Here is a 13,630-nt window from a genome sequence, read left to right as displayed (position 1 = left end):
TGGATATTGCAAGGATTTTGAGTTTAAGCATGACAAGTATTTCCTTCATCCAAACACCAGTGAATTATTAGAGGCTAATCACTAGATTGTTTGCCATAAACACTCTTTAAAGTCTTCTTCTAGCAAACTAGCTGTCTTGTGATCTGGATTGTTGGAAAAATCACCAAAAATGTACAATAAGTATCTATATAGAATATTCACACACATATTTATATTTCTCTTCTCACTAGGTTTTTAATTTATTGAACTCTTGCCTTGTAAAACTAATTATATTTCATATAATTTCATTTTTTTCCTTATGGATGGTTAATAAGTATTGATAAATGAGATTTCTTCAGAGGTAAAATCATTATAATGATATTATATATAATAATATATATATCTATATAATAATATATCTATATCATAATGACTAATGAATTCCTATTCAACATTAAAAGAAGAAAGTTTAGCTTTATTTTGCATAGCCCTAGAGGGACAAGAATAAATGAAAACTTTTGGGACCTTTTTTTTTTTTTGACAAAACTCAGAAGGTGTCTGAATTCTGAAATTCTGCAACTAACAAATAGTAATCATTTTTTTTCTTTTTTCTTTTTTGATAATCATCATTTACTAAGAGGAGGTTTGACCCTATCTAATAAATATCCTGAGTCATAGCATTATATATATCATCTTACCTGGGATTTTGTTTCTCTGTGTATATAATTTTGAAAACCTTAAAGTGCACTACATAGATATCTTTTTGTTTTTATCTTTATAGTATTGGCAATTTTGATAGTATTCTGTGATATGTCCATGTTGTTTATAAAGCAGCAAATCACTTGAGATGCTTTAAAGTGATTTTCTTACAGGTTTTTCTCTTTTACTTTTCAGACGGTATTTCTTAGCATCTTGATGAAGTCAATAGGAAATAAGAATACAGTTCTCCTGGGATTGGGTTTTCAGATGCTTCAGTTGGCTTGGTATGGTTTTGGATCCCAGGCATGGTAAGGGACTAGGATTTCTGATAGTCAAATATTTCTAAACAAGCTTTTTTTGGACAGCTTTAGCTTTAAATCTATGATCTTTGGGTTTTAATGAATTAAGAATGGGAAAATCATCTATTAATGGCTATCATTAACATGCAGATTTTATAATAAATCACCACTTTAATGATTAGATTTGTTTAAGATTCACAGACTTGCAAGGTTTGAACTTGAAAGGAAAAGAAATGCTGAAAGACAGTATGGAATAGTGAAAAGAAAGCTGGTCTGGGAGCTAGGAAAAGTTGACTTCAAATTTACTTCTAACAGACTGAATCATTTAATCTGACTATTCTCTATGCATATCAATAAGAATATAAGTTGTAGTTCTGACCTACATGGGTAGAGGAATTTTCTCATCTGAAAGTTTCTTATACAAAAGAAATCACAAATCTAGTTCATATTACTATTATAAAATTTGAATTTGAGAAAAAGTAGTGCTAGAGTGTTTAAATTTCATTAAAAAAGATATTTTTATGTATTTTATTTTTTCAAGGGCTTTTTTTTGGAGAGATGGGCCATTTAGACATTTGACCTATTAAATAATGTTTAAATTGCTTCAAGAAATAGATCATATATAATCTGATACTAATGATGTAAATTAGACTGCAATATATAAAGAGCGTATTGATTGCTATAAAGTCAAAAAATGCCATATTTTTGTTCTCATCAACTCTTCATTATGTATCTGACTTCTATATACTGATAGAATTAGCCTCGCTATTTTATAATATATATTTTTTGCACACACTTGACACAGAAGTTCCAGTATATCAAGTAACACTTGACACAAATATTGGTGTTCAGTTTATGAGTCTCTATTTCTATGAATTGTTAATTATTTTAGAAAAAAAATTCTCCCCCCCTTATTATCTTTTAGGACTAGACTATATTCTTTGGCTGATATAGAAACCCCATTATTATTAAATGTAAATCTTATGAAGAGAACAAGAGTTTTTTCCCCTCTCTAATAAGGTTGTGAATGTTTTTTAAGCTATTAATTTTCAACAGAAATATTAACTTGGATCTAATTTGTGGAAAAAAGGTCTAGTCTAAAGGGACTAGTCTTCTTTCTTTAATATTATTCTCCCTTTTTTTGCTCTTAATTCCTATATTCTCTGGAGAACCCAGTGCTAGACACAAGAGTTTAAATAAAGTCAATACATTTGGAAGAATGTGGAATATTATCCAGATCATTTAGCATTTACACACTGGTTACACTTCAGCAACATGTCCTTGTGCATTTTACTAGCCTATCAGCAGCAAATTCTACCTCCCCCCATTCCTTCTTGGCTTGCTAGGTGGGTAGAAGGAAAGAGGTAGCCTGAAGGGAAAGGGGGGATGATTGGAAATTTCAAGATACAAAGCCAAGAATTTCCCTCTTGTAAATTTGCTCATCAGATCAGAAGAGGGAAAGCATGATGAATGTAAACTAAAGAAAGCTCCATTGAGCTTGTTCTTCCAGGGGAGAAGCAGAAAAGCAAAAGAAATGAAAAGCAAAACTCATTGGGAAGCTCAAATTGCATGTATTCATTCACTCCCAAATATGGGTACAGAGGAAATGTGAAGGCAAATTCTTTTTTGTTTCTATGAGATCAGAGTATTTGATCACACAGTGACATATTATCATTGCAGGATGATGTGGGCAGCAGGAACTATAGCAGCCATGTCCAGTATTACATTTCCAGCGGTCAGTGCACTTGTGTCACGAAATGCAGAGTCAGATCAGCAAGGTGAGGTCAATTAATTTTCCTGTTTTCATGTCTTAAATTCTTTGGTCAGTTCATTTACTTTACTCTTGTGGAATTAAATATTGGCTTCTTTAGCTTCTGTTTTCCTGCTTGACTTTTTTCCATTTTCTTTCTTTACTTTTTAATTGTATTTATAAAAAAAATTAAAGGAAAATTAATTTTCTCTCCTTTTAACCTTTTAACCAATTATGATTTCAGAAAACTCATGATGAAAAACAATAGCTGTTTCCTAAAAAAGAGGTGATGAAATCATAGTGCCCATTGAGACATAGTTTTCTGGACATGGCCACTGTAGGAAAGTGTTTTGCTTGATAATTTGTTAGGAGAGTTTTATTTTACTTTTTCAATCAGGGAGGGAAGATTTTCCAGTGAAAATCTGAAAAATATTAAATACAAAATAAAAATTACTTTTAATAGTTGGTCAATTCATTGATTATAGTTCTTGAGACTTTCAAAATTATTTATCTTTGTCATATTATTTTTTTTTGTTTTAGAAATTGTTCTCCTGCATCTGTCTACTTCTACATCAATTCATACAGGTCTTTCCAGATTTCCTTGAAACTTTCCAGTTCATCATTTCCTATAACTCAATATTATTTCATTATGTTCATATATCATAAGTTGTTCAGCCATTCTTCACTTTAGCTTTCAGTTCTTTGCTATCACAAAACTCCTTTTTCTTTGGTAGCCTTAGGGGTATAGATCTAGTCATAATATCCCAGGGTCAAAGAGTATCCCCACCATATTTATTTTGAATTTAATATTTTTTAGATTTTCATTGGAAAATCTTCCTTTTTCTTCAGTATTCCCTCCCTGATTGAAAAAGTAAAATAAAACTCTTCGTACAAATTATCAAGCAAAACACTTTCCTACAATGACCATGTCCAGAAAAATATGTCTCAATGGGCACTAGGATTTCATCACCTCTTATTCAGGAAGTAGATATTCTTTTTAAACATGAGTTTTCTGAAATCATGATTGATCATTGTGTTGGCCAGAGTTCTTAAGTTTTTTTTAAAGCGGTTTGTTTTTACTGTGTTGATTTTTTTTTTTTTAGAAATATTCTACATCATTTTCTAAAATCTTCCTTTATCATTTCTTATGGTACAGTAGTAAGTATTCAAACATATTATTCATGTACTTGTGATTTATTTAACTACTTCTCACTTTATCAGCACCTTTAACTTCTAGTTCTTTGCCACCATAAAAAAGAACAGCTATAAAGTTTTGTAGAATGATTCCTTTTTCTCTTTGATCTCTTTATACTAGGATTGGTAGTGTTGGGTTGTTAGATATGCAGTTTAGTAACTTATTGTCTGTAGTTCCAAATTGCTTTCCAGAATGGATAGATCAATTCACAGGTCCTCCAAAAGTAAGTTAATGTACCTATTTTCTTGCAGCAGTACTTGTCTTTCCCCCCATATTTTTTTAACTTGACAGTTTGAAAACTGTTTATATCCTTTGACCTTTAGTGGAGGGGAATGATCTTTTATTCTTAAATATTTGAATCAGATCTCTATCTTAGAAATGAGACCATTATCATCTTGCTGCAAAACTATTTTTTCCTCCAGTTATCTGCTTTTCTTTCTCTTGATTTTTTATACTTTTTATGTTTTTATAAAATCTGTACCCCCTAGTTTCAAATATTAAAAAGGTCAGTGAAACTATCCTGCCTTCCCATTCAATTTTGCATTCTCACTTTCACTCTTTATCATCAGAAATCACTCATAGTTTTGATTAGTTCTGCCTTCTAAGTCAATATAAATCATGGCAGACAGGCTGAAGCAGTTTGTTAAAAGATCATGACATTCAAAATATTGCTAATTACTTAGGAAAAAAAGATTTTTTTGTTGTTGGAAGAAGGAATAAAAAATGGCAGATTAAAGAGATGTGTCTTATATCCATTCAATAATCCTTTTAAAGCATAAAGCATTGTACTTGTTGATATGAGATTGATATGGTCTCTGCCTTCTTTAATACATTTTTTAGTGTAGCAAAAGGGATGCAACACAATTAAGTATGTAATACTTTGTGATAACTACACTGTAGAATAGAATATGATGCTCTAGAAGAAATTCAGGATGTATATGAGGTCAGAGAAAAGAGAATTATTTCCAGTCTAGGGTATGAGGTGAGTGAAATTTTTATAAATAATGGAATAGATGGCATTTTAGTTGAATTTTCAAAGAGTAGTCTTGGACCTGGAATCAGTAAGATCCGAGTTCACATCCTACTTCAGATGCTTTATATTAACTGTGATCCCAGATAAGTTATTAAACACTTGCCTTCTTCATTTTTGTTGTTTTAAAAAGGAGATGAAAACAACATCCTGGTTACACTTAGGGTTTTTGTGAAGCTCAAAAGAGTTATTTGTAAAGTACTCTGCAAATCGGAAAACCCTATATAAATGCAATTATTACTGTTGTTATTTATTAATTTAGTTTGACCTGTGTGGAGGAATATAATATGAGATATAGCTGGGAAAGTGGAAGGCTTTGTCATTATTGGGGAACCACTCACTGTTTTGAATAAAGGATTTGATGTGATCATATTTGTGCATAGTATGGAAGAAATATAATCTGTCATCAGTATAAAGAATATATTGGAGGGGGCAGCTAGGTGGTGCAGTGAATAGAGCACAGACTTGGGGTCAGGAGGACCTGAGTTCAGATATGATTTCAGACTGTGTGACCTTCAGTACGTCACTTAACCACATTGCCTTGCAACCCCCCACCCCCCACCCCCTCCCCGCAAAAGACTATATTGGAGGCAAAAGATTTTAAGAAGGCTGGTTAATCAGCTGTTTCAGTAGTCCAGGTGGATGTAATTAAGCCCAGTCCTCATTGTGATAATAGTGAGATTAGAAAGGTGTGAGGTCACATAGGAAGGGATGACATGTTTGGAGTCTGAGAACCTTGGTTCAATTTCCTGGCTGTGCCCCACTGGGTTTCTTTGGAGTTGGAGTAAATGATCTCAAAAGCCCTTTTCATCTCTAAATTTTGCTGAAAGGATTGAATTTGTGAATTTGAATAAAAGTGAAATTGATGGTCTGTTTAAATGATTGACCATGAGACTGGAGGAAAAAAAAGATATGTCAGATGCCAATTAGATATTGAATGTGAGTGTTACTGAAAGAAATATGGAACTGTCAGAAGGAGGGTTTTTTTTTGAGGCAGAGTTCTGTTTTAGATGTTTGGGTTTGAGGTAAGAGAGATGTCTAGTAGGTGTTTGGAGATGTGGGACCAGTGTTCTTTTTTTTGGGGGGGGGGACCAGTTTTCTTAAGTGAAGCTGTAGGGCCTGAGCTCAGAGCCAAGGCAGGCAATATGGAGACAATAATGGAAGCATTGTTGATGGCATTGAAAGGAAGACTTTGCAAAGAGATCGAACTCTGAGGCTATTAAAGACTTGGGAAAAGAAAGAGGAGTCTGTAAAGGAATCTCCAGAAAAATTCCCCTAGTAGGGTTCTCCCCTGTGGTATAATGGGAGCCAGGGGAGGCTGTTAGCTGCAAATGCCACCTGGTGGTCTAGAGTGTTATGACAAAGGCCAGTTGGAGCTGTGCCTGTGAAAGTCAAATGGGGAAAATTAGGAGGAGGATGTCAAGGCTATTCTAAGAGAGATGGTCAGGGCATTGATAATTTATTATTCTCTCCTCCTTGGCAGATAGTAGAGAGGTTAATGAGCTTTATCTGTAAGACTGGAAATCTCCACAGTGAAACTAGGGCTAAGATAGAACTTTGCTTTATATGTATTGAATATAGTCAGTTCTTGGCTCCAAAGCAGATTTGAATTAGAACAGAAATTAAGCAGACTGTTCACATCAGCTGAAAAAAACAAATATGTAAGGCAAAACATTTTCTGTGCTTTTTTCCGGGTGATTATGTAAGAATTGCTCAAATTGTACAAAATCAGTTCAGTTCTTGAAAAGGGGAGGGTTGGGGTTGGGGGAAGTGTTGGCTATAGAGTGAATGCTCGCCATCTAGTGGTAGAGAAGCAAGTTAGCTACCATTCTGTACATAGTTACACAACTAGTGTTTCAGAAGCAAGTAGAATAGGGTCTTTTCATTATAGTACCAGGGATATATTTTTAGACTTGCTTTATTAATACAGATGCTTGTCAGTATTGTTATTATAAAATGTAGGTTGACTTTTCTATACTTGGTAGCTTACCAGCTTGAAAGTTGTTTGTGTTTACACTGACATTTTTCATATTTCCTGATGCAAACCTTCAATGTAATAACTAGGGGAGATATAAAAAAAATAATGCAAACCCTTATGATATAGGGAGTTCCTGGTTATTCTAGTGCAGGAAGCCTAGTGTAGTAGAAAGAACCCTTATAAATGGATTAAGAATTCATGGGTTTGCATTCCAGTTCTCTTTGAAGTAGAAGACCTTGAGCACATCATTTTTGACTGACTACTGTGAGTTGCAGTTTCCTCATCTGCCAAGTAATAATGTTTGTGCTACTTTATTTCTAAGTGTTACTATGAAGATCAAAGAGATGATGCATATTAAGTGCTTTGTAATTTTAAAGTAGGACTGAGATAAAAACTTGTGAAAGTAATATAAAAGACCATAATTGTGATAGTAGGTAAATTGTTTAAAATTTATTACAAACAGGGGGTGACTAGGTGACGCAGTAAATAGAGCACTGGCCCTGGAGTCAGGAGTTCCTGAGTTCAAATCAGGCCTCAGACACTTATTACCTAGCTGTGTGGTCTTGGGCAATCCACTTAACTCCATTGCCTTGCAAAAACCTAAAAAAAAAAAATTATTACAAACAACTGTAGTTGGTGGATTCACTCCCAAGTGGCAATTTGCAGTGAATATCATGGCATATTTACATAGTTGTAGACATATAGAAAGTCCAAGAGGATGGAAAATGAGCAGACTTGATCAAGGTCAGAAGCAGAGAGCTATTAGGAGATATTAAGGGCACAATTGTGCTTATTTCAAGCTAAATTATCCTGGAATCTGGCATTGAGAAGTAGAATGATTTGGATAATGATTTAGCAGTCCAGATGAGTTAAGAGCACCTGTGAGCCTCTTTGCATGGGAACAAATGGGAGAGTCGGTCACTTATTTATTTATTTTTCACCCATTCATTCATTTAATTGGAGTTCAGTGACTTACTCAGTATCACACAGCTAGTGTCTGAGGTCAGATCTGAATTCAGATCCTCCTGACCCCAGGGCTGGTTGGTACTCTATCCACTGTGCAACCTAACTGCTCCTGAGTTTTATTTTTTAAGAAAATGACTACTGTTACTACTAATCATAGTTCAGATACTATTACTCCTGTCTGCCTAGATATATTGGGTGTTCTAGAAATTTTAGGCTACTAAAATGCACTGAGATTTTGAACACACTATGTGTTTGTGTCCAGTGACAGATACTGTGAAAAGTGTCAGGAAAAACAATGAAAAGGGAATGAGATGTATTTACCATGTTGATGTGGTGAGTAGAGAAATGTACTTGTGAATTTTACTATGCTCAGTAAATATAAGCTGTGTTTTCTGACATCTTCTCAGCCCCAGAAAGTTCCAGAAACTTTTACTTCTGCTATGTTCAATAAATCTCCAATTAAATCATCAGGGGAATGATTAGCTAGTAAATATGTGTGAATTGCCCAAAGATTGTTTTGCTACTTTTGTTGAAGATTTTTGGTGGTAATTGGGGTTAGATTTATAAACATTCATTGTTTGCCCATGGATCTCACTGACTTTCTCTTCCACTTCAGGTTTTATGAAGGAGAATCAGTAAGACTGGGTATATAACCAATAAATCTATAAATATCTATTAAGTCCTTGCTCTGTACCAGATCCTGTGCTAAACATCTTACAACTTTCTTTTTCCTGATATCATGAAGCATGTCAGATAGTCACAGTAATCCAATGGACTATGCTATTATGCCAGATGTTTTGAGACCTGATTGAATGTATTGCAGACATTGAACCCTATCAGTGAAAATTCCCATGACCTCGTGTTCCTTTATTCTGCTGCAGGAGTTGCCCAAGGAATAATAACTGGAATTAGAGGTCTCTGTAATGGCCTTGGACCAGCGCTGTATGGCTTCATATTCTTTTTGTTCCATGTCGAATTAACAGAATTGGAAGCAGTTCAGGGTTCTAAGGAGAACACAGTTCAAGATTCTGGCAGTAAGGTAAAGTAACTGGTAATAAATTCACAGCTTAAAACAAACTGGTTGTATCTAGATGACAAAGAAATTTTGGTCTTGGACTGTGGATAGTTCTTATACATATGTACCCACACATGTACACACATATACACACACATAAAATCTTTATTACCTTTGATACCATAGGGTCATGGATACGGAGGGAATGTTACATTTCAGTGATCAAACCATATAAGGGAATGGTTCAGTTATATTTGAGTAGAAGGTAGGTTAATTCACAGTTTAAATAATTTAGTTAATGCTAGGCATAGTAGTGTATTCCTGAAGTCTCAGATCCTGGGGAGGCTGAGGCTGGTAGATCCTTGGAGTGGAGAACTTCAGGAAGACCAAAGACTCTTGGGTGTTCAAACCAAGTCTAGCTCCAAGAGAGTGAGCCCCCAGGGAGGGGGTCATATCCAGCCTGAGCTGGGGATCATTAGTGAGATTGAATTTGAGCCTGGTGAAGTAGGGACACCCAGCCTCAAATCTGTCATTCAGTCAATCTAGTTTTTAAAATGATTTATCTTCTCACATTTAGATCCTTAAAACTAGATGATTGCCATATTACTTTGGTATATCTCACCACTTCCTTTCCCAGCATTTACTATAGGAATTCTAATTTAGAAATCTAATGCAGATGTTTTATGTCAGATAAAGTATGAAATGGATTCATTTTATATTTCCTAGGTGATGCAGTCGATAGAGTGCTGGGTCTGGAGTCAGGAAGACTTCTTTTCCTGAGTTCAAATCTGGCATCAGACACTAGCTGTAGGACCCTGGACAAGTCATTTAATCTTTTCTTCCTCACTTTGCTCATCTCTAAAATGAGCTTGACAAGGAAATGCAAAACTACTCCAGTATCTTTGCCAAGACAATTTTAAAATTTCACTGAGTCAGACATAACTGAAAACTACCGAGTAACAGTAAAAATTTTGAACATGAACTTCTGGGATGAAGTGGGGCATAGGGATAATAGGACTATAAGAGGAGGAAATAGTTTAGCTGCCTATTAGAAAACTTGGGTATTTTAACTTGCTTTGGTTCCTCAAAATTCGATTTTGGTGTCTTCCTAAGAGCAATAATTTAATGCAGAAAGCAAGAGAAGAGTGGTTTCATAGATTTTGAAGACAGAAATGCTAAGCAGAAACATGGATGTGAGTGGTTTAGGATGTTATTAGAAAGAACAAATCTTTGTTATCTACGTTGTTTTCATTCCACCTTGTTTTCTTGTTTCTCCTGCTGTTTTAGGGAGCCATCATTCCAGGACCACCTTTTCTGTTTGGTGCAATTGCAGTCCTCCTGGCTTTCCTGGTTGCCTTATTCATCCCCAGCCATAGTAAAGCCAGCAGTAATAGGAAGCATAGCAGCAATATCAGTGGCAACCTGCCCACCAACCCAGAGCGAGGCAGTGATGAGGACATTGAGCCCTTGCTGCAAGACAGCAGTGTTTGAAAACTCTCTTTTAAGGGGAAGACTACACCTTGATGTCCTGAATTGTGAACATTACAGTAGATGGGGCTCCAGCAAGCTTACTGCTCCAGAAAACTGTGGAAAGGGCTGAAAGAATTAGAAAATTTTAGGACCCTGTGGTGATAATATTGGCATCTTCAGGGCTAAGTTTTTGAGACTGATCTTTTCCTGCCTCCCCCATTCTCCCCATTCTGTTGTTATATTAGGAACAAGGTAAGATTTGAAATTCTTATCTGCAAGTGATATGCACCGCTAATGGTGGTCCAGAGCCCTCACCTTGAAATTCTAATGTAAAGGGCACCTCTGTAGCAGAGAGAGGAGTTTGACTACCTTTAAAAGGAGAAATGCAGTTAGTCATGATGACTACAACCTTCTGAAATCGCTTGAAGCAAACCATGCTGGCTTGAAACTAGGCTATGTTTTCTTTACAAGAGACAGTTAAGGTTTCTTTCTGTGTTTTTGCTAGTTTCCCTGAATGTATATCCCATTCATTCCACATGGTTTGGGGAGGGGCCTACATTCAGCAGTCAATTTTAGGAAGGGAATTATTTTAACATAAGTTTGCAGCATCCTTATTTCATCCTTTCAGGTCTTGGCTACAGCAAAATTCATCATGCCATTGGGTAGTAATAATACAGAGAGCAATGATGTTTTGTTTTCCTTTCACATAGAAAGAAAATGTTCTTTAAACATAAATCATGTAGAACCACCAAATTCTAGGTTTCAGAGAAAAAAAGTTTTTAGGTGGCACATTGAATACAATTTGGTCTTACTCCCTTGGCTCCAAGACTCAACAAATGTGAAACTTTCTAAGTGTGTGGGACTAAATCACAGGGTGCTAAGGGAATATTTATCCAAGTTCACACACAATTATTACTCAGTTCCCTCTCCCCATCTCCGTTAACTGACCTGTGAAATCTTTGTTCTCATTAATTGCACTACTGCCTTAACTGCTTTGTAATGTGCATTTATTATCATATTTAGCCTTCATATCAATCTCTTTATCTCACTTGCTGAATCTCATGGGAACATTCATGTAAAATTCCTTTCTGAAAGAGTGATGTGTTAGTGGGCCTAGTTTCACTGCAAGCCCCTTGGTAACTTTTAGATATGTTTTATGGGGGGAAAAAATCTATACAAATTTATATGTATTTTGCTGCACCATTAAAAGGACCATTGAACAACACCCAACTCTAATGAAGCACTCCTATGAATGTTTTATATGTATGAAATATATGTAGATATTTGTAAGGAGTTTTAATTTTTTTCTGATGGGGTGCTGTGTAAATCTTGTATTTATAAATGTAATGAGGGTATTGACTGAAAAAATATATATATACAGCTTTTATAAACGATTGTGTACTGACTGAATACATTTAAAAGAAAAAATATATTTTGAAACATGTTCTGCCTTGAAAAGAGGTAACAGGCCTTTTGTACTCTGCTCTTGGTTTTTAAGTGAATAAGCTTCCTAATGCATAATAAATTTACAACTTCAATGTTTAAGTCTCAAGTGTCTTTTGTTTCTTTAAAGCAAATAATACCAATAGTTTTCTTGCTCTCTTTTTAGATAAATGTCTAATAAAATTCATGAAATGAGAATTTTCCTTGCTATGTGATTGGACATTGGAGTTCTCACAAGTTTATTTTTATGGTCTCTTTTTATATATAACCATCTCACCATCTTTTTTATTTTAGGACTCTGGATTCACAAATATTTGAAATCTCTAAGATCTCTTGGTCTCACACTTCCTTTTTTAGAAACAGGGCTTTACTGTTGTTTTTTTTTAATTTTTTAAAACATCACCAGAATTTTCATTCAGTATTCCTCTCAGCTTTTCTTCCCTTAAAAATATTTTTAAAGATCAGAAGAGATAAAATGAGCATAACTTTATACATTAAAAAAATCTGAAAATATCTGCAATATACCACACATCTCACACTGTATAACTAAATCCATAGATGACCTAATCAATTGGTTTTTAAATAGGTTAACAATGTTTATGTTTTATTAAGAGTGCAAATCAAAACACTTAATCTTACAAATTGGGGGAGGGCAAAGAATGTACATTTTTAATTTTATATTTTTTCTAGCTATATGCAACAGTAATTTTTAACAATCACTTTTTTTGCAGTTTGAGTTTTATATTTTCCCCCTCCCCTTAATTGAAAGCCATGTAATATAGGCTATACATGTAAAGAAGAATCAAGTCGAATCAGAAAAAAAAATTACAGAGGAAAATAAAACATAATTCATAAGACACCTTTTAAAAACTGAAGATTGTAAACTTTGGTGTGCATTTAAACTCTATAGTTCCTTTTCTGGATATAGATGATATATCATTTTCTGTCACAAGTCTTTTATAATTGTCTTTGATTATTGTACTGCAAAAGTAAACGAATCCATCATAACTGATCATTGCCCAATGTTCTATTTATGATCCTCTGCTTCTGTTCATTTCACTTGGCATCAGTTCATGCAAAGTCTTTCCAGGCTTTTCAGAAGTCTTGTCCCTCATGATCTTTTATAGAACAATAATGTTCCATCACATTCAATAGTATTCCATCACAATTTGTTCAGTCATTCCCCAATTAATGGGTATCCCCTTAATTTCCAATTCCAGGAAAGAATATTTTTAAAAACTGAAAAAAAAAGAAAAAAGGAAAAAAAAGGATACAATTAATCAGTATGTTGAAAAAGTCTGAAAATTTGTGCAATGTTCCACAAGTCTCACACTTTTAAAATAAATTCATAAAAGAACTATTTATTTTAAGTAAATTAACAGTGTTTATGTTTTATCAGCAAGACAAATTGAAACATTTAATCTTAGAAGTTGGGGGGTTGTTCTGTGAAGTCATTCTTTTTACCATAAATTTTAATAGGAAACCATCATGTACATGGTTTATCACTTTCGAGCAAAATATATCTTAGATAAGTCCAATTTAGTGTGAAAGCAACAGAAAAGATTTTTGTGGGAAGGAAAAGAATTAAATCAATTTTTAAAAGAGGTATGCTCTTGCTATTAGAGATGAACATCTGGAGTCATAAAAGTTAGTAGAAAAATAACTTCAAATAAAAACTGCTAAGATATTTGTATAAAAAAGCCGCTTTTTCAATATGTTTTGAGACTTCATAGTTTCACCACAGTTCATTTTCTGTTCTGAAACTGCTTAAATCCCATCTGAAACCGAGGGTTTTTTATACACCAA

The 13,630-nt window shown here is 34.3% G+C and overlaps 1 protein-coding gene across 1 annotated transcript in view; it reads left to right on the top strand.

Moving 5' to 3' along the window:
• The window catches only part of MFSD14B (major facilitator superfamily domain containing 14B), a 100,290-nt gene extending 88,353 nt beyond the window's left edge, over positions 1 to 11,937 (top strand). Inside the window, exons 9-12 of the mRNA XM_074206555.1 lie at positions 874 to 986; positions 2,658 to 2,755; positions 8,778 to 8,935; positions 10,199 to 11,937. Of these exons, the coding sequence (XP_074062656.1) occupies positions 874 to 986; positions 2,658 to 2,755; positions 8,778 to 8,935; positions 10,199 to 10,402 (573 nt within the window). The 3' untranslated portion in view covers positions 10,403 to 11,937. The remainder of the gene's footprint in view (positions 1 to 873; positions 987 to 2,657; positions 2,756 to 8,777; positions 8,936 to 10,198) is intronic.
• The last annotated feature ends 1,693 nt before the right edge of the window (positions 11,938 to 13,630 follow it).

The sequence above is a fragment of the Macrotis lagotis genome, chromosome X (genome assembly GCF_037893015.1).
Source record: "Macrotis lagotis isolate mMagLag1 chromosome X, bilby.v1.9.chrom.fasta, whole genome shotgun sequence".
Taxonomy (NCBI): Eukaryota; Metazoa; Chordata; class Mammalia; order Peramelemorphia; family Peramelidae; genus Macrotis; species Macrotis lagotis.
This window is presented reverse-complemented; position numbering and strand designations above follow the sequence as displayed.